The sequence below is a fragment of the Equus asinus genome, chromosome 23 (genome assembly GCF_041296235.1).
Source record: "Equus asinus isolate D_3611 breed Donkey chromosome 23, EquAss-T2T_v2, whole genome shotgun sequence".
Classification (NCBI taxonomy): Eukaryota; Metazoa; Chordata; class Mammalia; order Perissodactyla; family Equidae; genus Equus; species Equus asinus.
Window position 1 is genome coordinate 11,968,367 of NC_091812.1, and position 25,111 is coordinate 11,993,477.

At 38.6% G+C, this 25,111-nt stretch overlaps 1 protein-coding gene, 1 non-coding gene and 2 pseudogenes across 2 annotated transcripts; 2 read left to right on the forward strand and 2 right to left on the reverse strand.

Annotated features, from left to right (window-relative positions):
* Positions 1-1,505: 1,505 nt before the first annotated feature.
* LOC123276066 (uncharacterized) lies at positions 1,506-17,513 on the reverse strand. The gene is made up of 3 exons (XM_070496087.1): positions 17,486-17,513; positions 14,109-14,676; positions 1,506-2,919 (listed from the first exon to the last, which is right to left on the reverse strand). The coding sequence occupies exons 1-3, from the start codon at positions 17,511-17,513 to the stop codon at positions 2,874-2,876; spliced, it is 642 nt and encodes a 213-aa protein (XP_070352188.1). The 3' UTR covers positions 1,506-2,873.
* Positions 7,636-10,585, forward strand: LOC123276627 (olfactory receptor 4C16-like; annotated as a pseudogene).
* LOC123279214 (small nucleolar RNA SNORA18) lies at positions 12,493-12,622 on the forward strand. Its single transcript, XR_006517131.1, has one exon. It is a non-coding gene; the product is annotated as a small nucleolar RNA SNORA18 (small nucleolar RNA).
* Positions 17,514-23,938: 6,425 nt separating the features above from the next.
* Positions 23,939-24,898, reverse strand: LOC123278979 (olfactory receptor 2AE1-like; annotated as a pseudogene).
* Positions 24,899-25,111: the final 213 nt, after the last annotated feature.

A 25,111-nucleotide genomic window follows, 5' to 3' on the forward strand; every position in this document is an offset into this window, starting at 1 on the left:
CCAAGCCATATATAGAATGTTCACCAATATTTGAGAGTAAATATTCACATATTGAAAATGAATCTGCATATCATGACTAGTTTGTAATAGTACCATCCTGCAGGTTGGACATGGTGGTAACCCATCAGTCGTATCTCTAAAGGGCAGAGATGTCAGCAATGACACTGATGTAGGCAGTTAGCTGTTCAGTGTTTCAAATTCTCAAGGCTGAAGCTGAACTTCAGAGCATCCTTATTTACAAGTATTCTGCAAGATACGCAAATTTGAGAAACGATCTACACAGTAAAAAAGGTACACTTAGGCACCATGTATGTAAACAATGGAAATTTAGTTCTAAGAGACACACAAGTCTTGAATGTGAAAGTGCTGCTGTGCCCATGTTCTGAATGATGAGAAGACGGAGAAGAATGATCTCAGGAAGAGATTCTGTGTAAAGACAGAGAGTTGTCATGAACTTGTGGATTGGAGATAAAGGAAAGAGGCCTGTCACAATTCTTGACTGTGCAGGGCACTGGAGACAGAGACACCTTTCAAGGTGGCTGTTGTAATATCTTCAGAGGATCTTTTATTATGTTGTGGACATTGGGACCTGCTAGTAAGAGCCATTTTCAGTAGCTCAGTAGTAGGATTCAGCTCTGAAGCCTCTTGAGAAGAAACTGTTGCTAAAAGAAGTTATCATTGGGGAGTTGATAAATGACAGTGCCTATTAGTGTGGAAGTGATTTTGGCACCAAGCACTCTGAGTAATTAAAGCATTGCATCAGCCCTGGAGACCAAGAGTCCACGGCGGCAGGAGATATTGACCACAATTGGCATGTACCTCAAGGAATGCACGTTGTCTTTCCCTCCTTCATGAGAGAAAGGCAAGTACTGTGATTCCAAGGAATCTCCATAAATAAGGCTTATCTGAAGACTGCTTCCTTGTCATTGCCTCAATATAGCTTATGACCTCCAAAAATTACACTTTGGAGAAAACTTGGCCTATGTCTATAAAAGTCTATACACTAGCTAATAAATCATATTGGATTTTTTTATTAATCACTTTTTATTTTTCGGAGCAGTTTTCAGTTCGCAGCAAAACTGAGAGGAAGATACAGAGATTTCCCATATACCCCCTGCCCTAACACTTGCATAACCTCCCCTATTATCAACATCCCTGACCAGTGTGATACATTTGTTACAACTGATGAACTTACATTGACACACCATAAGCACCCAAACTCCCTAGTTTACTTTAGGGTTCTCTCTTGGTCTACGTTCTATGTGTTTGGACAAATGTATAATGCCAGGCATCCATCCTTATAGTATCATGCAGAGTTTCACTGCCCTAAAAATCTTCTGTGCCTCATGTATTCATCTCCCCCCACCTCTTCATATTGGGCTTTTAAATTATGAAATAAGATGAAGATAAATCTATCTTTAATTAGGCCATCTTCTTACATTCTTTGCTTTTAAGAGATTTCTTATGGGCTAAATTATCTGCAGAGTCTGCCATTAGAAGGAACTGGGTCCACTTGGGACACAAGGTTCTGAAAGTTCATCTATTTTTGGAGCTCTTTAACAAATCAATAAGAGAACAAACATGACACATGTCATTATCATTTTTCAAACAGAAGATCTTATTCTACTTGGCTAGATTTTTGAGCCCAGGCTATATTCTAGGGAACAAAGAATTTTATAATGTCACGCAATACTCTTAACTCCTTCAGTGCCATGCCAGTCTTGACCTCTGCAAGTTATCTTCAATTAATGTAGGTATGTAGGAGTAGATGGAAATTTTTTATAAATATGTGTCTCATTAATATAAGCATAATCATAAACCTCATGTCTAACTTTCTAGATCACACATGTCAATGATAATTGATAAATAAAGGGACATCTTCCTGCCTCAAAGAAACTCTCTTCCTTTCACAGGACGTGAGTCTATTTTAGCGTACAAAATTTTTATTCCTAGTGTGACACAGGTAAAGTGGCTGAGAATTGACATCTTTAATTTTTGTTAAAAAAATATAAACCCAGGTTGTTTTGTGTATTATGAATTTATTCATGTTCTTAATTAAAACAGTAACAACAGTACAGAACATTCATCTACTTAATCCTTCACTCATCATGTATAGTTTTTTGATCTGTTTGTAAATATTCCAGTCCTCTCCTTTTTTGGTTTAGACTGCAATTCCTGGACTCCTTGTGGAAATATATTACATTATCTTGTAAAGTTGAATATTGCCACATCCTGCAACATATTAATTACATTTCTAGAGGACATGTTTAAAAATGTTCGTAGTTACTATTCATAGTAATGAAATACTAATTGAGAGGATAATGGATGAAAAAATTTTGAAATTATCACGCAATAGAGTATGTATAGAAGCGAAAATGAATCTACAACTATATTCAACAACTGATATAAAAGTTAGTAGCCTTAATGTGGATGAAAAAATAAAACAACTCTTAGAAGTCTGCAGATAGTATGCTAAGTTCAGAACCAGGAAAAAACTAAAAAACTACTTATGTGATAAAGATATTCTGCTTTTAGGAGGCAAGATAATTGTACAATTAAAAAATCAGGATATTGGCTATCTTTAGGGTGGGGCAGGGGGCAGGATATGGAAAAGGTTAAAAATTGATTTAATTATTGGTAATGGTAGGTAGATACCGTCTCGGGATAGTAGTAAGCTTACAGATATTCATTATATTATTTAAATAAATGTAAAAGGTAGTAATATAAAATGAATCAAATAAAAGACAGTAAAAAAGTTTGGAAATGGGTGAATTCTACAGCTGGAATTCCATCATAAGAATCGCTTTCTTCTGCTTGTATGTTGCCTCTGCTTCATTTTGTGTTGGTTCCATTTTCAATCAGGCTTTCTCCACTCATGGTAAGATTATGAGGAGTTCCACATCTGTACTCTTAGAAACTCTATTAGGGAAAAAAAAAGACTTTTCTCAATAGTTCAAGAAAAGTACTGAGATTGCATCTTATTTGCTAATAGATGCATGACCCAATCATCACAACCTGGGGAAATGCTTTCTGATTGACCACACAGGAGTGATACCCATCTTTGGGAGATAGCACTGCTCATACCTTATGTAATGAAAAGGCAGAAATTGTGGTTTCTCAGAAGAAAATCAAGTTTCAATTACTCCAAGAAGGAAAATGGACTTGTGTCCAGAAAAAACAATCAATTCAGGGCCTGTAAGATAGTTTTTTATAACTCATCTTTAGCATCCTTATGATGAAGGCAGGATAAATCTACAGAAGTACTTAGACATTTTTATAGCAAAACAAATATACACCAAAGGTTGAATACATCATTCTTTGGGGGCTATATTCCACACAACAGCATGAGAAATATCATACTCTATTATAAGAACAACCTGACATTTTCAGTGTCCCAGCTGATGTCTCCCAGGGCTGTTGATTCTAAATGCTGTTGAGGCACATAAATGAAAGCGATTCCTAAAGGAGTATTTGTTGTATCCCAAGACCTGACCTCACATCTACCTCTGTCCTAAATTAGCGGTTTTAGTGTAGTTCAGAGAGAATCTTAACCTATTTTTTTAACCATTACACAGGTGATTTTTCAGAAAAGGTAATTAAAAAATGTTACTCAAATTATTTTCAATTAGGCTTGAATTGTTTTAATCATTCATTCACCTAGTAAACAATTGATAATTTGAAGCACAATGTGAACTGTTGTTTATAAATATTTACTATTGTAGATATGCTGTAGAACAAGATAGTCATGAACCCTACCCTCGATGACTATCTACAATTTCCAGAACTCAATAAGAGTTTGAAGAATAAAATAGGATTTTTTCCTGGTTTCTGGTCTTTATGCAACATTTTCCTATTTTTAATTTCTCAATGATTGATCATTTCAATCAGGACGTTCATGTATCTGAGTTTTACACACTAGTACTCATGTGGCCTTCTTATGCAGAAAATTCGCTCACTTCTTCCTGAGAGACTACTCCTTTGGATTTCAAATCACTGTGCTTTCATGATTTTACTCATGATCCTTTAAGCATGCTTCTTAACAGTCTTCAAAAATTCTTTTAAATGTTCGTGAAACTCTACATTTTGTCGTTTGCTCATTTCTCCAAACTACCCATTTACTTTGGGTGATCTCACCCAATCTCATGATTTAAGCTATCATTTACCAGTAAAGATTTCCCAATCTAGTTCTACAGCCCTAACTTGAGATTCACAATTTTAAAAAAAGCCAACTGTCTACTGAACATGTTCCCTTGTATATCCTATTTTGACCTGACCCTGTCATCATTGCCCTATTATTCTAAACTCCCCAACCTGAGATACCACTGCTAGCCATTAGAAATTTTTTTCATCATCATCACTGTCTAGTACTACCTGGTTTTCAATTTGGGCTAGTGTCACGAAAATGTGTGGAAAGAAGACAAACCATGGAAAAAGAGAGTGATTAGATCTCCCCATTGAACTTATTAAATATGCAATTGGGCAAGCTGCTTAATTTCTGTGAGTTTTATTTTTTTATATGAAATGTCATTGTTAACACCTACCTCATTGAATAGTTATGTAAATAAAATGATATAACTTATGTAGGGTGATAAATAGAGTCTAATATACAAAATGTATTCAATAAATATTTGGTGAAGTAACATTGTATCAATAAAATGTATTCCAAAATAAGTGTCTGTTTACTAACATTAATTAGCAAAATAAATAGAAATGAATTCAAAATAATATGAGATATCTATTCAATGCTCAGTATGCATGTTAATTCTCAGTATAAATTTGTGGTTCCTTTATGAAGAATGGCTATAGCACACAGAATAGAACTTCTCATTGCGGGACACCATACTGCCTTCCCTGGATTGTACTTGCAAATAAATTATGAGAGCTAGGAAAGTGTCTCTCCTAATGCACAGAGGGGTAATTTAGGGAACTAGGTGGGAGCAGAGTAGTTTCTTGCTGATCTACTTCCTCTTTCACCACAGACTCTGTTTTTTCTTCTTCCTCTTCTCTATCACCCTCTCTGCCATCCATTTATGTTTTGCTCTTCTTCCCCTGATATCTTTGGTCAGCCTAACACACATAATACCTCTAAACCCTTGTTTGTATTTGGATACCGAGTGTGAGGAGGGTTCACTTTCTCTTTTGTGGGCTACATAGACAAATTAAAAGTTAAATTTATTACAGCATGTGGGATGCTTCTGATTAGCAAAGAAAAGGAAACTTTAGCACATACTACTCTCTGGGATGCTTATATTTTACATCATTATGTCAAAACATTCCCTCAGGAATTAAGACGGGGAATTTTTCTCCCAGTATTCCGTGGGATGGCTGCCTTCAAAAAGGGAAGGAAAGACTTGACACTATATAGTGTTCTAACAGGTAAGTGACAGGTTATTTACATCTTTGTACCCAGAAAGGCATCATTACAGAATAATGCAAATTCGTTTTTAAATATATTTTATGTGTGTCTATATTGCTCCTACTTCCTCTGATAAAGGAACAGATAAAAGAATAAAGGAACAGATAAAAGAATAATGGTTTTAAAAAGTTTACTCTTAATATAGTAAATAAACAGAATCAAATATAAGCTTTAGAATAAAAAGGTCTTTTGAACTCAACAAATATGTTATGAGCACAAAGTATGTGAAAAGCCACCATTGTTGTGTATGGATACAAAGAGGAATTCCATGCCCTAAGGTTTACTACAGATTCTTGAGATGGCAGGGTAAAAAAGTTCACAAATGCTTTTCATGTAAGGTAGCTGAGCAAGATAAGTCCTCACTATGGGCATTAAAAGTTAGAAAAGATTACGCCTGATTAGAGTTTAGAGAAAAGGTTAATAGAGGTAGTGACCTTCACATAGCTTCTTCAGAATGTCATCTCCAAGTGACAGCTTTAAATATAATGTTGTTTGTTACAGTATAGAATTACTAATCTCTGCATGTTTCTAAAATGATATCATAAGAATAGAATTTGCAGTTTACATGCATCTCAGATTTAGTTTGAAAAACTGAATAACCACTACTCATGGAAAATTCAGAAATGACAATGTGCAGGCTAAAAACTATGTAAAGAAGAAGAAAGGTAATGTCCCATATGTGGGGGAGGGGAGCTTTTTCTCATTCTTTAATTTGGGCTTTTGAGGGATAAAGAATCTTGGGTCAACCTGTTAACCTTCCCACAGAAAATGGTAAATTTTGTGTATACATAAAATGAGATTCTCCCAAAGATAGAATTCTAGTGTAGCCAGATCAGGGAGGGGTGAGTAATTTAAGAGACAGTTGTTAAGGAGAGTAAAGATTCTTACTGTGGCCTCTGCAATAAAACAGATAGGATAGGTTAGAAAGATCCACCTAACACTCTATTCCACTCTCATCTATTTTCCACCTCTCTGCTTTTCTTTCAGCTCTTTTCTGTTACCTCCCCATCCAACACATTGTTTGTTTATTATTGTTTTGACAAATTTAGCCATGCTAAGTTTGGCTAAACTTGTTTCAGGTAAGTACAATAGTTATTAAGTTGTGCTATTTTATTAGTGTTGTCTTCAGATCATTGTTACCCATTTTTTGTGTCAGATTCCTTTGAGAACCTGATGAAAGGTGTTAACACACCTCTGGAAAAAATCTACATATGAACATCCACAAAGACATGAACAAAAACATAACCAATATCAGGAGGATATGAAAAATGTCAAGGCTCTCATATTCTTTAAGGGCCAAGGATTCATGATAAAAAATAGTTAAATGCTAAGATGATCATTTTTACGGGTGTCAGGGTCTCAAATCTTGCATGGCCATGTGCTGCTGTTCAGACTACACCATCTTCCACTCCAGATTGTGGAGATGATTTACTAAGTTATTTAAAATTCATCTCAGTATTTTTTTCTGAATTTATAAATTGGGAGTATGTTTGTCTGCCTACCATGCATAATAGAAGGCCACAGAAGATTAATGATGTGAATGCATTTTGTAATCAGAATAGCACTAAACCAATCAGATAAATATATTAAGAAGTAATTGAGAAGGTTCAATTTAAAAACATTTACTCAGCACCTACATTGTACAAGACATTGAGTTTTGAACTGTGGAGAATAAAATCTGAGAATACATAATTTTCAAAGATTTTTATTCCAAAAAGGAAGCTAAAGAGAGAGCACATACAAGTGAATTTAACTAATATTATGTAATATTATAAGAAAAGCTATCAGAGAAGCCCTTAGGGAACAGGAGAGAGAATTTCTTTTATCATAAAGCAGTCACTGAAGGCCACCAGATGTTTCTTAGCAGTTGGGTCCTGGAGTTTTGGGACAGTTGAAGTAGTTAGAAATGAAGTGGCATTCTAAGAAGGAAGGAGACTATTGATTGAACTGCTGACTAAATATTTATGAGAACTCATAATTATTAAGTTAATGAAAATATATGTATTTATAATTCTTAAGTTATCTTAAACAATATATGTCCAGATGTATAAATAAACTTGTTCCTACGGCCAGCCCCATGACCAAGTGGTTAAAGTTCCACGTACTCCACTTCAGTGGCCCAGGTTTGTGGGTTTGGATCCTGGGTGTGGACCTATTCTACTCATAAGCCATGCTGTGGAAGCATTGCATATACAAAAATAGAGGAACACTGGCAGACATGTTAGCTCAATGTCAATTTTCCTCAAACAAAAAAAGATACCTGTAACATTGGCAACAGATGTTAGCTCAGGGCAAATATTACTTAGCAAAACAATAAAATAAAATAAACTTGTTCTAGAAATGAACATTCTAATTGGGTTGATAGCACAAATCAAAAGTCATACACTCAAAGGAGTGGCCACAATTATGGGACTTAATTCCAAGTACAAATATTTCATGATGGATCACTCTTTCAAATTAAGAAGGAAAGAATGAGTTTATGGTTTTGATTAAGATACTAAGGATCAGTTTCCTCATAGTTGAAGACCTTTGTCAAAAGTTTCATTGTGCAAAGAGAGTTTTTTAAAAATCTTTGTATCCTAATATAAATTACTTCGTCAGACACTTTCCTGAGAGTAGTTTTTGATTTGGAGGAACATAAGGTATATTTCAAGTGGGCTCAGGAGAAGAAAGCTTACCAAGCGAGAGGAAAAGGTGTATAAGGGAAATTTGCATCTGTTTACTCTATAATAGTCTGTGCTTTGGCCACTTACAACTTTCAAGACAGTGTATTGAAGGATTGAAGAGGAACACAATGAGATACGTAAACCTTCCAAACTTTTTACTTGCATATAGTCCCTTTCAAAATTATCTTGAAAAGAATGATGTAGATAAAAAGTTTTCTTCTTAGAAGTGAAGGCAGTGATAGTATTCCTTTCTAAGTTTGAAAAAAGAGAAATATTCATTGAAATAAATTAAATTTCAAAGTTAAATCATCAGTGACTTAGCCAGGACAGAAATAAATTGAATGAAGTGTTACTGACTGTCCACTACTCTTGTTGTCTAAAATTATATCTCCTTCCCTCCTCTGAATCTCTAGTTTGTTACAAGAACAAAGGAGTTTTCAGGTGCTTGGATAATACAAACTCTACTGGAGATTACAACCACCATCTGATCCTACATGAACTGCGTGGTGTCCTCCCAAAATCACTTCAGATGTAAAATGTTTAAGTTAAACACTTGAATTATGAAAACAAGAACTGTTGAGTTATAACACCCCTCTTTCATTTTTATGCAACCTTAGGGACTTTGGGTCCTCTAAGGGATGTCTTTCAGAAATGGGAAAAAGGAAAAAATAGAAATAAGGATATTTGAGATATTGCCAACTATTAAAGAATATTCACTTCTCTACATTAGTATATATCAAATACTAAATATCATAAGAGCACCACAAGGTAACATCATATTATTTAGAGGATATAAGTACTTCCTGTTTCTCTTTTCAAGCTCTAATATCTGGAAATTAGCATCCAATGAAGGGATGCATAATATATATTAAAAAATAGACATTTCTAGAATTATGTGTAACAAATATGCAATGATAAATATATGTATAAAGAAGATATTCTTCATGGGTTGGGGCTGGGGTATAATTTTCCATTTGTATTATGAGCTTCCAAAAGTAGTCAGATATATCCAAAATCCCAAGAGATACACCATCCAAACATGGATGTCAATTTATTAAATATGGAAAAATAATTAATTTAATAATAAAATGGAGCCACATTACAAACTGTGGAACAAAGTGTTGAGGTAAGTTACTAAGAAGCAACAGCTAAAATGCCCATGATAAGGAACATTTATTTTTCTTCAAATATTCCATAACATCATATATCACACTATATGTTACACATACAACCCTGAATTAATTCCCTTATATTTTGCAGATGAACCATTTCACACTCCTTCTTCTCATTCAAGAAATCATGCAGCTGAATAATAATGCGACTGAGTTCATTCTGCTTGGGTTAACCCAGGAACCTGTTAGGAAGAAAATAGTGTTTGTCACTTTCTTACTTATCTATTTGGGGACTTCGCTGGGTAACTTTCTGATTATTGCTACCATCAAGACCAGCCGGGTACTTGGAAGTCCAATGTACTTCTTCCTTTTCCACTTATCTTTATCTGATACCTTCCTCTCTACATCCATAGGACCTAGAATGGTTGTGATGCCCTTTTGAAGAAGACCACTATCTCTTTCAATGAGTGCATGATCCAAGTCTTTTCATCACATTTCTTTGGCTGCCAGGAGATCTTCATCCTAATTATCATGGCTGTTGACCACTTTGTGGCCATCTGTAAGCCCCTACATCACATGATCATCATGAGCCATCAAGTCTGTGGTGCATTGGTGACTGTAGCCTGGGTGGGGTCCTGTGTACATTCTTCAGCTCATTTTTTCTGGCCTTGAGTTTACCCTTCTGTGGTCCCAATGTGATGGATCACTATTTCTGTGACTTGCAGCCTTTGTTGAAACTTGCCTGTACAGACACCTACGTGGTCAATCAACTCTTGGTGTCCAACAGTGGGGCCATTTGTACAGTGAGTTTTGTCATGGTGATGTTCTCCTGTGTTATCATCTTGCATTCTCTGAGAAACCACAGTGCTGAAGGGAGGAAAAAAGCCCTCTCAACCTGCATTTCTCACATTATCATGGTCATCTTGTTCTTCGGTCCTTGCATATTTATATACACACGGCCTGCAACCACCTTCTCCATGGACAAGATGATAGCTGTGTTTTATACAATTGGAACACCTTTGTTCAATCCTCTGATTTATACACTGAGAAATGTAGAAGTGAAAAATGCCTTGAGGAAAATATGGAACACGAAGTTGATCTCAGGTAACAAATGATGAATAGAAGTTTCAAATTTTCTTTATCATTAGGATTGATCAAAAAAGTCCATAGAGAATATTGTCCTCTTATTGCAGAGTTAACATTATCCCAACGTGGGGCATAAGAATTAGTTTCTTCAAGAAGATAGGCAATATGAACACATATACTGATTAGCATTGAGTCAATTTTATATAGAAATAGAAACAGCCCCAGCTAGAAACAGTCATGTAAGACATATGCTTTACTCTGCCTCTCTTGCCTGCCTAATAGCACTGTGTTGTGATCTAGTATTATCTCTCCCTTTCCTCATATTGATTCTTTGTGTTCTCTATTTATTCTTACACTTCTATATGCTTATATCAACAGCCTGGCAAGGTTTCCTCCAAACTGTTCGTTTATTAAATACTGTGGGATCATAATGTCTGACCATGAACCTTCAACTTGGTTGTTCTTCCTGACTCAAAGAAAGCACCAGATTCAAATAATTATAGAAACTTCATGTTGTAAAGGACAAGACATGTAATGCAGATAATCTCTCTTCTATGTCCTGTGGTTATACTTTGAATTGTTACCATATGTTTATTAAGATCCTTCTAGAAGAGTGACAGAACACTGTGAGAACAGTCACCCTTCTGAAGGAGTCTTTTTTATCTTAGGAAGGTTCTGATTATTTAGGTTATACTCAATATTATTCTGTTTGTAAAAATTACTTTTTGCTTCTAAAATGATCCATTCTAATTTTGGGGAAGTTTTAAGTTTTCTCTTGAGTCATCCCAATTATAATAATTTGTTCATAAGATCAGTTCTTATGATTATGGCATAGATGGCCCAAATTAATATGGATATATTTATATGGCCTAGAAGAGTATATGCAGTTGATAGTAGGGAACTTGAAAATAAGAATTGATTAAAGAAATAATATTGTAACCAGAGGAGGATTTTTAGGCTTTGGAGCAGAAGAGTTACATCACTGATATGAATTATTTTAGTTAGATTTAATATAATCCAGAAAAGAGAGTAATTTGAATGAGACTGAGATATTTGAATGAAAACTATGTTTATGCAATGGAGATGGATATCACCATTTGTCACCATCCATCAGCACCACAGACTAATTGTATGAACAGTAAGAATCTTCTGATTTCAATTTCTATTCTTGTTTTTATTTTTATCCATAGAGAAAATTCAAGGAGTATTTTTGTTTATTTGGAACTTCTATCTCTATTTATAAATTAATTATATTAAGATTACTAGTTTTATATTAATTTTATTGTACCAGGAACTTTAGAATTTCTTTAGCTTGAGAAAATGAGCATCTATTTCTCCATGTGGGAATGTAAAACTCTGAATTCCACAATAAACTCTAGTGACATATATACATCACTTTTTTCAGATTCTATGAATTTCAAGGCTACTTCATCTCAAGCATTTATTATTGGTCACAGCTGCTGGAGTTTGATTCTGCTCTTGTAAGCTTTGCAAAATAGTCATTTCCAGTTGGCATAGTTTTAGTTGATGTCTTCTATTTCAAGACAAAGTAATTATGAAAAGGGGTGTATATTGGATCCAACTTAGGTGCCTCCTGAGATACACTCTATCTAATATGTCTTGTGGACATACTTTTAACACAGAGCTTCCATGCCCACTGTTGCCACGTCTCCTGCCCACAGAAATTCTGGTCTAATTTTTGTCCAGGATTTTATAATAAAGATGACAGAACTGTAAAGATGACTGAATATGCAACCTAACTAGGAATTTTTTGTTGAAGTCAGTATTCTGATAAGAAAAGAGTAGGGCTCTGAGATCTAGACAGACATAATTGTGCAGGGCAGGGTGAAAACCATGAAATCACAAATTATCTTGCATCCTCTTTATTATCATAAGTAGCTTCCTCTCCCTTGAAAGAGAGGAAAGAACAGTCTTCCTTAGCCTAGACACCATGTCATTACCTTATTTGAAGAAATTGTCATGCAATGGAATTTGCTTTCCTCGTGGGCTTCCTCCTACACCCCTTATTGCTTCCAACCAGCTAACCAGGGGAAAGCTGCAAGAAAGTCTAAGCAAGAATGTACATTCTTGCTCTAGGATAAAATGAAATGCATGAGAAATTGCAGGACTTTGCTGCTAAGTACAAGTGTGAACCATGGGAGCACTTCATTATGGGAAATGTTAACACAGAATGGCAAAATATAAATCTTGAATTGAGGTCTATCCAATGGGGCTTTTTCTGTAGACTCACACTATTGGAAATGGCTTGTCAAGTAACTATGTGGTTTGCTTTACTCACAGAACTATTTGTTAGATCTGTGGGAAAGAACTACAATACAGAGTTCCTAAAAGTATAAAAGACCCAATAGTTGACTTTTTTTAATTTTAGGTATTGACAGTATTGTAAATATCTGTACTATTTTTTGGTGTGGAAGCTTAGGAGTGAATATGACTTGAACTTAATTCATATTTAGAAGACCCTAAAGTAAATTTCTTGAAGAAATTAATTCCCAAAGTTTCTAGGTGAGACATTTTTGAAGTGTGTCATCAGTATATCCATATTCAAGTGGAGATAAAATAAACTCAACTAAAAAATTGTGGGCTGACTAACATGACAACTGTGGATTAAACATGGGTTATATTTGTTTATTTTTATCTTTTTATCATTCTTAGAAATGTTTATTACAAGTATTCTTAAAGAGTTCTCTACATTCATTACAGAATGGTAAAACTTCCATTCACTGATATAACAGTGTTCTCACTGCATTTTTTAAATTCTTCCTTTTCTAAGGGAATCATATTATAATATGTACCAACTTAACATATGCACCTTAAATTTGCACAACGTTATATATCAGATATACTTCATCTAAAAAAAAGAAAGCATAGGGTCGTTGTAAAAGGGCTGTTGCGTACATGAATCTTGACTCAAATTTTGGTGGAACTAAAGTAAGCTTGATGGGCAGTGGAAGGAATTATATGTAAAATTCCCTAAATAAAAATTTACTGACTTTAATCAGCCATAAGAAATGATGAAATTCGGCCAATTGTGACAACGTGGATGGACCTTGAGGGTATTATGCTGAGTGAAATATCTCAGAGGGAGAAAGTCAAATTCCACATGATCCTGTCCAACCAGCCTGGGAGGTCCAGTACGTCAAACACCCTGTCAGTCTTACTCACCAAGTGTCCAGACCACTGAACACGCGCCGACCAGAGGAAAGGAAGGACTTGTCCCAAAGTCAACTCTCCAGACTTTCTGTGGAAGGAGGGAACGAACGCAGCACCCTCGAGCCTCACGCTTTCTTTGCCATACTTTCAAGTGTGGGACACACAACGCTCCCCGGACACCACTGCACCCCTAACAGGTAGACTTCCACACAGTCAAGGGCTTTGGAAAGCACTGGCTCTGCACACAAATATTATGCGGCCCTCGACAGGCCACTTCCCCTGAACCGGCCCGAGCTTCAGGTGCACAACAGGCTTCATGAAAACCCCAACGGAACGTATCCTCTAAAAGAGGGAGACCTGCACTCCTCAGAACGCATGGAGACCAGTGTCGTTATCAACTTCGCATCTGTCCTTCCAAGAAGCCAAGACCACGGGTACCACTTCAGCGCCCAACTCCCGGGCACCGCACCCCCAGGCTGGCCCCGTGCCCGGCACACACCTCCCGTTCCACGAACGCCTGAAGCGCAGGAAGAGACCCCCTCGCTCCCCGCGCCGCACAGCTGTCCCGCCACCTGACGGGCACCTCTCGGGGCACAAGCCTATTCCTCAGGTACACGCTCGCCTCCCACCAGCCCCCAGGCCCACGACCCCAGGTACCTCTCCCAGATGGAATCATCTTCGCGGGCGCCCTGGTCGTCCGTGTCCGGCGAGCAGGAAGAGCGGGAGCTGAAGGAGGGCCTCCTCAGGCAAGCGGTCATGGCTGTGGAGGGCCAGGGCTGCTGTGCCCACCGGGGACATGGAGCGGCGTCCACGGACGCCGGGGGAACGGACGAGCGAGCCTGGCCCGGGAGACAGCAGCAGAGCGCGGCCGGACTCCGCCGGGCTCGGCTCTGGGCAGGCAGGCGCGGCTCGCTAACGCCTCCCACGCCTCCCAGGACGGCGGCCCAGCAGCCGCGCGCTCCTCTCCTCGCGCGCGCGCGCGCGCCCGCCGCCCAGACGCTCCCCGGCCGCTGCCCCGACCCCCCTCCGGCGGTGGACTGCGGACAGGGACAGGGACACCCTCCTGGGAGAACTCCTGGGGCCCCGCCCACACGCTGCTTTGGACCTTCGCGGAGCGGGAAGGTGCGCTGACAGGGACGCAGGGTCCCCGCTAAGCTCGCTCTCGGGGAACTGCAGCCTCCTCCCTCGGCTTTTACTTGAACGTCACACCGAAACCGTGCAATGTCTACAAGAAAACATAGGCAGTATGCTCTTTGACATCACTCTTAGCAGCCTATTTTCAAGTACTGCGTCTGACTGGGCAATGGAAACAAAATACAAAATGAACAAATGGGGCTACATCAAAGTCAAAAAAATCTTCTGCACGGCAAAGGAAACCCTCCACAAGACCACAACACAACCTAACAACCGGGAGAAGATACTTGCAAACCATATATCGGATAAGGGGTTAATATCCAAAATACAGAAAGAACTCATGCATCTCAACAACAACATAAAATCGACAACCCAATTAAAAAGACGGGCCAAAAGATCTGAGCAGTGATTTCTCCACAGAAGAGATAGGGATGGCCAACAGGCCTATGGAAAGGGGCTCAACATCATTAGCCATCAGAGAAATGCAAGTCAAAACTACAAGGAGAGGTCACCTTCCTCTGGTCAGAATGGCTCTAATTAACAAGGCAAGAGACAAGTGTTGGAGAGGATGTGGAGAGAAGGGAACTCTCCTACACTGCTGGTGGGAGTGCAGACTGGTGCAGCCACTACGGAAAGCAGTATGGAGTATCCTCAGAAAACTAAGAATACATCTACCATATGTATGATCCAGCCAGCCCACTGCTGGCTATTCATCCAAAGAACTTGAAAACACCAATGCAGAAAGACACATGCACCCCTAGGTTCACTGCAGCATTGTTCACAACAGCCAACAATTGGAAGCTACCTAGGTGCCCAACAAGGGAAGAATGGATAAAGAAGATGTGGTATGTATACACAATGGAATACTACTCAGCCCTAAGAAATGATGAGATCCGGCCATTTGTGACAACGTGGATGGACCTTGAGGGTATTATGTGAAGTGAAATAAATCAGAGGGAGAAAGTCAAACACCGTGTGATCTCACTCATAAGTAGAAGTTAAAAACAATGACAAACACACACAGAGCAACGGAGATTGGATTGGTGGTTACCCGAGGGGAAGGGGGGAGGGGAGAGAGCAAAAGGGGCGAGGAGGCTCACATGTGAGGTGACGGACTATAATTAGTTCTCGGGTGGTGAACACGATGTAGTCTACACAGAATTCGAAAGATATTACAACGGACATCTGAAAGCTATATGATGTTAGAATCCACTGTTACTGCAATAAAATAAGGTAAAATAAAATAAAATAAAATAAAGAAGTGTAGGAGCCTCAAGAGTCTAACAGGCTTTTGAAAAGTTATTCTAGGGACTTTTATGGCTTAGCTCAGGGCGGCAGACACCAGCCTGAGACACAGCTGTGACATAGCCACTAACTTCATCTAAATTATATTCCGACTGGAGGGAAATCAAAACTACTGTGATCATAATTTAGTGAAGGCTTCACTTTGCGCCAGATCCTGTGCTAACCGCGTTGCACCAACTGTCTCATTTAATCCTCACATCCGAAAGGTAGGTTACCGTTATTCTCCCCATTTTAAAGGTGAGGAGGCGGAAGCAGAAAGATGGCAATCTGCCTGGAATTCACAGAAGGATTCTCGATGTAATGACATGACTTTTGGACGAGATTTAAAGGTTTAACACATTACAGTGAAGATGCAGATCACACTATCACAGAACGTGAAAAACACTGAGTCCTGCCAAATGTATTAAAACACTAATTATGGATCCTCACAATCTCTTGGCCTGTTTTTTCAGATGAGGGAAAACCCAGTGTGAAAAACCCTTGAGGAGACGTCTGCAGAGGAGGACTATGTCTGGTCTTTAAAGCCAGGAACTATCCCAGTAGATTCTGAGTCAGTGGGTCCAGAGTAGGCCTTGAGCGTCTCTGTTCTTTTCAAAAGCCCCACAGGCTACGCTTCCGTGCCCTTGGAGTCGGGAAGTACCGTCATGCCCTACATCAGGACGTTTCAGTCAACAACGGGGGTCCCATCAGATTAGTCCCATATGGCCTAGGTGTGTAGGAGGCTCTGCCATTTAGGTTTAGGAACTCCGTGGTGTTTGCACAGTCTCGAGATTGCCTGACCATGACACACTCCTCAGAACTTATCCCCACTGTGAAGCAAAGCATGACTGTACTGCCTTAGATCCTCCACGGTTCCAGACCCTGCACTGTTTACGTGACTGCACACGCAGAGGGCACGGTGTCTGAGGCAGAGAGCACCTGGAATCACACAAGCTCTCGACAGAAAGTCAAGGAAAGTCATGCTCTGCTTACACAACTCTCTACTTTTCTCTGTGTCTGAACCGTTCCATAGCTAATCTGCTTTTTTTAACCGAGCAGCTTTGCAAAAAAAAAAAAAAAAAAAAAAAAAAAAGTTTACCAACAAATACTAAACAAACCAATGTAAACGATACATATGAAATAAGCCTAACCCTACTATGCTACTGAAAAGCCTTTTATTTCCCTGGGATAATTTTGACAGCCTTAGATTCTTTTCCCAAGAGCAGCCAAGTTGAGGGAGATTTTTTCTAATTACACAGTGCTACAGATGCGGTCAGTAGCAATTGTAATCTGGAAAGGAAACAAAGTTGGCTGTAATCCATTCCAGTTCACACGTTTCACCAGGGACAGCCTCCAAGCCTTTACTACTTATGTATGCGTTTATCCATTTCTTTAATCAACCACTACTAACGCCTACTAAAGACCAGACACAGCTCTAAGTACTTTACGGATATGAAATATTCTTTAACCTATTTTCAGATTTTAACAAGACTTCCCTCTGATTTCTTTAGATTCCTTGCTTTGTGTGCAGCAATAGCTGTGGCCTTGCATCCATGCAAGCTCCCCCACAAGGAAACCATGGAGACCTAGTAGGGAGTCAGAACTTCTACACCAACCTGAAGAGATGAGGAGATCTTCCCTCATCATGTGCCATCAGAGGCTGAGTAGAAAAATTTGATTTCTACCTCCCTTGCCATAACAAGACAGTGTCCCCCACTCTTTCTCAGCCAGAACTGAGACAGACAAAGCTAGATAAAACAGAAGGTTTAAATAAAATCCAGAACCTCAAAAACCAAAAAAATCCAGGGCCTCATATCACTATACACAACTTGCTCCAGTTTCCATCAAAAATCACTCGTCATAGCAAGAAACAGTAAGATCTCAGACTGAATGAAAAAAGAAAACCAACAGATGGTAACATGAGGATCACAGAGATATCAGAATTATCTAATAACTGTTTTAGAGTAACTATGATAAAAAATGCTCCAATGAGCAATTTTGAAGACACTTGAGACAAATGAAAAAATAGAAAGCCTCGGCAAAGAAATGGAAGATTTCAGCAATGAACATCAGTGTCAGTATCCTGGTGGTGACATTGTACTAGAGTTCTGTGCCATGTTACCATTGGAGGAAACTGGGTAAAGGGTACACAGGATATCCCTGTATTATTTCTAACTGCATGCAAATCTGCAATTACCTTAAAATAAAAAGTTTGTTAAAAATTACGTAGCTCACATTTAGGAAAACAGACTGAAACACAGCATTTTAATGTCAATTAACACCCAGAAATTTAGGCTTGTTGAAGATCAAGGTGTGGTTATTCTGTCCCATCTCATTGTTGATAATCAGTCAATTAGTTATTCAATAGGTAACTGTATTTGTATTCACCAATATGTATATTCAACAAAAACATATTGAGTGCCTATTGGGTGCAATACACCATGTTAGGAGGAAGTAATAGCAGCTACAAATACCAGTTACTGAGAGACTACAATACAGGAATATACATATGTACTCATTTTTTTTCCATAAAAATACTTATGGGTGTAAACGTTATCATCATGACCTTTTTTTTCTGGGAGTTGAGTTTACTGTGACTATATATATTTAAAAGTTAAGCCCATGACCCTCAAAAATACAAAATAAACTTCTATCAAATATTTTATTCAACTAAGTAATGTGGAAATCAATGAGATGATCAAAGTGGTTCCAAGAATCACAAACCCTTTTTGGGAAACAGGGGTTTATATAGTTTATCAGTAAAAGCACATTTGACAACACAACATCAACCAAAGAATGTTAGATCAAGGTTGTTAGGTTATATAGAAAATGGTTAAGATCCTAAAGGTCAATAAAACTTTAATCTCTGCTTTATCTTTCTCCTGGACAGAAATCTACAGATTAACATATAACTGCACAATGTTTGGGTTCTAATCAAATAGTAAATCATAAAGTCAAACAGATACATTGTTCTAGATAAATGAATAAGCCTTAGGTTGGCTGGTTAGACGATGCTATGGTATGCCAATGAAAGGACATTCAGTCATCTTCTTACATTATTTCCAAGTTTTTAATAATTTTTATGAATGAAATTGATTAATGTTAGACCCCCTAATAAGTGGAAGAGCCCAAATTTCAATACTATTCTAACTCCAAATCTTATTCTCTTTCAAATAAACCACGTTTCTGTCGAACATCTCCAGCCTAATGATATAAAGCAGGAAAGTAAAGAAAAATTCCAATAAAGTATAAAAAGTGATTATAGAAATATAAGTAGGATGTACTGGGGACATAAGGAGTCAATAAGCCTTACAAAGACAAGGAATGCTACTCAGGTGAGATGATTCAAGCTCAGTCTAGAGACAGGTGTTGATAGTCAGATGTAGAAGGAAAGAATGATGCCCCAGGAAGAAGAGAAAGCATGTGTTACATGCACTTGTATGAGGATAATGGAGCATTTTGAGAATTGAAGATAGATTTCTTTTAAGGTTTTAATAGTGTTTAAAGATTTCAAAGGGCTACCCACTCAAAAAGGCTCTACGTCCAGATAGGTTCACATGGGAATTTCATCAAATCTTCAGGAAACAGATAATTTTCACGCAATTTGAACTAAACCACAAAATTAAGAAGAAGGAAAGCTTCAGGAATTTTGTTGTTTGTTTTTATTGATTATAATTCAATATAAAATTTATACCAATATTTGGACTGTCTTGAACTCATTTCTGCCTCACTATAAGCTGAATGTTCTTTGAAGTTTTTCCATTTGAAACACTTAAAAAGCCCTAATTGAGTGTAGTGTGCCATTTCTTTAATGTGCTTGATTATATTTTCTAATATTTTATTTAAGGATTTAGGCTTTCATTAATGAGATTGGTTTATAATTCTTTTTAGTGATGAATTAAATTTATGAAATTAAATCTTCAGAAATTCCTCTTGAGAAAAAATATCAAAATACAGAAATATCTATAAATCCTATAATTCTAAGAGTATGACAACTTTTTAAGAGGAAAGATTGTGATGAACATTAAAGTCAGCAAAAGGTATGTAATGGAAAGAGCACTGGCTTTGGAGTCAGACAGTACTGAGTAAGGCCAGGACGAGGGAAAGGTAGGTGAGGCGCCTGGGGTACAAAATTTATGGAGCACTCACTCTCAGGGTCATTCAAGGGCAGGGTTGGCACATGAAAGTGAGTGCTTCCTTAAATTTTGCACCTCTGGTTTTTCATTCCCCTCACCCTAGTCTGGCCCCATGCTCTTAAGTCTGGATCCTAGCCCAGCCCTCACTACCTTCAAGATCCCAGGTGAGTTATTCAAGCTCTTTAAGCCTCAATTATTTTCTTCTGCTAAATGTGTTGATACTGTCCACCTACCTCAAACGATTCTGTAAGAATTAAAGAAAGATATATTATGTGATATATCAAGCAAATTGCCTACAATACCACAGATCCACAATAAAATGTGTACTTTTATCCTCACTACACAACTCCTCTCAAAAAAGGTGCTACAGGAAAAGTAGTTAGAAGCAAGATAATCATGCACGTTTTCTATGTTGCTAGGAGTTTGGATTCCATCGAGAATGATGGTTCTCAAAGTGTAGTACCTATACCAACAGCATCAGCCTATCATGAGAACTTATTAAAATTGTAAATTCTGAGTTTCTGAATCAGGAACCCTGATAGCAGTGTGAAGCAACCTGTTTTAACAAGCCATCCAGGTGATTCTAACATGCACCAATGTTTGAGAATCAGTGGTCTAGAAGAAGATGAGTATAACTGTGATATTTTAAGCAAGGAAATTATGTGGATGGATTTAATAATAGAAATATGAATGGGTGTGATTGAATGGGTGAGAGGTGAGAGGGATTCAAGACAGAAGACAGGAAGACTTGTTAGGGAGTTATTTTGTTAAAATAGATGTTATTCAAATCTGAACAAAAATAATAGAAGTGGGAACGAATAGGAGATAGGTGTGCAATAAATTGGATGGCAGGAATGTAATTTTGAAGCTTCAGTGACAGGTTATATCTTGGCCATCTCTATATCTGCAAACCTCTGGAAATTAGGTCACTGAAAGTTATCAACAAGTGCCTGCTTTTGAGGGAGCGAATCGAGGATATGTCCTACCCTACCCATATTTAAGTGATATAAAAGGTGTAATTTTTGTTTCTAAGAAAAAACTAATTCCCTTGCATACAGAAGATGAACAAAAGAGGTGAGGCTAGAGCTCCTTGACCTTTGTTATACCGAGAATGCAATAGACACCATTATCTTGGAATTTCTCTCCCTATAGCATTCCTTTATTTGTCTAATCACATCGATTTGGCCAAATGTGAATATTTTGAGGACTCTTAAGAATCATTGAACCCAAGTTAGTGTCACCATGCTTTTCTTGCCAGATATGAAGCAATGTATGGAGTGTCCAGACAATCAATACCCAAATAGTGATCGAGATCATTGCCTCTCAAAAGTTGTGATCTTCTTGGCCTATGGAGATCCTATGGGGATGGTACTTGCCTATGAAGCTCTTTGCCTGTCTGTCCTCACAGCTGTGGTTCTTGGCATTTTTGTGAAGTATAGCGACACACCCATAGCCCAAGGTATTAACTGGGCTCTCAGCTACTCCTGCTCACCTCCCTCATCCTCTGCTTCCTCTGACCTTACTCTTCATTGGACATTCCAACCCTCCACCTGGATCCTCCAACAAATGTTGTCTGGAATCATGTTTATTGTGGTGGTTCCCACCATTTTGGCTAAAACCATCACTGTAGTTCTGGCTTTCAAGTTCACAACCCCAGGGATAAAGATGAGGCAGTGGTTGCTGTCAGGGGCACCTAATTCCATCATCCCCATCTGCTCATTGATTCAGTTGACTTTCTCTACTGTCTGGTTGGGAAACTCTCCCCCTTTTGTTGATGTACATGCACATTCTGAGCCTACCTTCCCCATAATTCTGTGCGATAAGGGCTCTCTCGTTTTGTTCTACCTTTCCTTAGGATACTTGGACTCCTTGGCCTTCATGAGCTTCACCTTGGCTTTCCTGGCCAGGAGCCTGCCTGGCAATTTCAGGGAAGCCAAGTGCCTCACATCCAGCATGCTGGTGTTCTGTAGGGTCTGGATCACCTTCCTCCCTGTGCATAACAGCACCAAGGGGGAGGTCATGGTGGCTGTGGAGATCTTTTCCATCTTGGCTTCTAGTGCTGGGCTACTAGGATATGTCTTTGCCCCAAGATCTATAAGGTTCCGCTAAAGCCAGATAGGAGTATCCTGCCAGGATTAAGGGGTAAAACAACTCTCATGGAAAATGAATATTCTATGGAATTACTGGATTATACAGTAATTTCATTTTCTAATTTTTGAGGAAACGTGAAACTGTTTTCTATAATGGTTGTGCCATTTTACATTCCCACCAACAGTGCTCAAGGGTTCCACGTTTTTCACCACCTCACCAACACTTGCATTCTGTTTCTTTAATGATAGCCATCCTAATGGACATGAAATGGTGTCTCACTGTAGTGTTTGTTTGTTTGTTTTTATTAAAGGGTGAGATTTATTGTTTCCTGTTTTATTAGATATAGTTGACATATAATATTATATTAACCCAAGGTGTCCAACACAATAATTTATGTATCTATCGTGAAATGATGACCACAGTAAGTTTAGTTAACATCCATCACCTCACAACATTATACATTTTTTCTCATCGTAAGAACTTTTATGATCTATTCTCTTAGCAACTTTCAAATATACAATACTGTTTTGTGAACTATAGTCACCATGCTGTAAACTATATCCATAGAACTTATCCATCTTATAGCCCTTACTGTCCTTGAATAAGTATCCATAATGTTGGCTTCAATTGTTTTGTTCCCAAATAATCTTATAGTATTCCTGACAAGGGCATTGTTGTGTGTGTAGAGAGGGAGAGGCAGCAGAAGAATAACCCCTTGTCTCTAACTGGGATTGTGAGCTAGCTGTTTATGAATCACCCTTGGGACTTCAGAAACAACCCAGGTATAGTTTGTGTAAAAATTAATTCTACTTGTCATTGGAGTATTACAAAGTAAATCCAACCTCAGGGCTAGGTGGGTAAGGTGACACCCAGCTCATGAGGGGTGGCTCACTCGATTACAGATGGCTAAAAAGCTGTTTCTCAGGGGAAAATACTTAGTTGTCGAAGACAGTATAACTTTCCTCTCAAACCTTAAGAGTTATTATTCTGAAGATGGTCCCAGGGATTCATGACATTTTTAACTAGTAGGGAAAGCAGGATATAAAAATTTGTCCCTCACTCTGGCATCCCTCAGACCATTAGACCCCAGGAAAGTTCACTGGGATGCCAGGCCTCTGCATATACACGCGATTAATATCTGGCTGAGACAAATGATTCTTACCAAGCTATCCACTGTAGTATTCTTTTTATAATATCTTCAGCTCTTTGAATTAATTACCTTGAATGTCATGTGGGACAGTAAAATAATCCAGGTCCTTTTCATTTATTAACCCATGCAACAAATAGTTATTGAGCAGTTAGTTCATGTCAGGCTCTTTTCTTGACTCTGGTGAAACAATAGTACACAAAGTAAAGTCCTTGCCCTCAGGGAGATTGCATACTTGTAAAATAGACAATAAGTATAATGTAAAGTAATTTTGTGTAACATCTTGTAAAGTAGTGCTACAAAGTGAAAGAAGGGCACACAGAATGGAGAGTGCTGCTTTGGATAGGGTAGTCAGGAACATGCTTAGAAATGCTTACATCTAAAAAGAGATAAAAAGGAAATGAGAGAGTGTCAAGCACTTTCAAGGCTTGATATTGGACTTCTCAGTTGGCAGAACTGAGAGAAAAAAATGTTTGTTGTTTAAGCCACCCTGTGTGTGGTATTTTTGGAATAGCAACCCAAATGGAGTAAGATAGTACTCTATGGTGCTTTGATGCCTGCGACCAAGTTAGAATACTGGAATTGTGTGCTGACCACTTCGTTTATGTAGTAGTCATCGGGAACCTGAACCCTTGAAAACTGTTAAAGGTTTACTCAGATCACTTTAAGGAGATTATCCCATTCTATTGCCATACTCAGGGCAACTCCAATTGCTGTCTTTGAGTGATAACATCTCTCCCCACCACTCTCCTCAGAGCCTTAGCTACATCCTTATTCCGGAGAGTATAAATCAAAGGATTCATTGTGGGAGTAATGATGCTGTAGAAAACAGAACCAACTTTATCTTGCAATGGAGTGCACTGGGACCTGGGCCTCATATATGAGAACATGCAGGCACCAAACCAGAGGGAAACCACAGTGAGGTGAGAGCTACAAGTGGCAAAGGCATTTCTCTTACACCCAGCTGCAAGCAGCTGAATGATGCTGTGGAGGATGAAGGCATAGGATGTAGAAACCAGCAAGATGGGGAGGAGGAGAAGTAGGATGCTGCTGATGAACACTGTGGTCTCAAAAACAGCAACGTCTCCACATACCAGCTTCACAACAGCTGGAAATTCACAGTAGAAGTGGTGGATTTTTCAAGGCCCACAGAAAGGCAATTGCATCAACATCACCGTATAAATTAGGGAATTTATGGATGCCCCCAACCATGACATGACAGCCATCATGAGTCTCACCTTTCTCTTCATGAGAGCAGAGTAATGCAGTGGATGACAGATGGCAACGTAGCGGTCATAGGACATGAGAGCTAGGATAAGACATTCAGCACCACCCACAGACAAATAGAGGAAGTGCTGGGTGGCACAGCCCACAAAGGAGATGGACTTCTTGCCAGATAGGTAGTTGGTAGCCATCTTGGGGATGGTTGTGGAGACAAGCATCAGATCCACGAGGGAGGGATGGCTGAGCAGGAAGTACATGGGTGTATGAAGCCGGGGATCGGCACAGATGAGGAGAATGGTGAGGGCGTTGCCACTCACTGCAATAAGGAAGAGCACCATGGTCAAGGAGAAAAGAGAAAGATGGGTGAGGGAGTCATCAAAGAGCCCTTCAAAGATGAAGTCTCCCAGAGAGGTCTGATTCCTCTGCCACATCTCCCCTTTCTCAGTCCCTGGAGAAACAGGAAGTGGAGATGAAGTGTGGTATCAAAAATACTGTGGTTCAGCATACCTGACGATAAGACATTTCATCCATGAAATAATTTTTGGAGAAATTTTTTCTATTTTCAATTATTCATCAGCTCAAATTATTGAAGTACCCTTTTAAAAAAAGAATTTCATGGGGCTGCTCCGTGGCCGAGTGGTTAA

Bases quoted from the DNA above. Each gene is read 5' to 3' on its own strand.
- LOC123276066 (XM_070496087.1), bottom strand. From the start codon at position 17,513: ATGAGGGAAGATCTCCTCATCTCTTCAG. The intron at 14,677-17,485 runs GTTGGTGTAGAA...GTTTTCTTGTAG, and splicing joins AGATCTCCTCATCTCTTCAG to ACATTGCACGGTTTCGGTGT. The intron at 2,920-14,108 runs GTACCTGGGGTC...TTTCCCTAATAG, and splicing joins GATGATTCCATCTGGGAGAG to AGTTTCTAAGAGTACAGATG.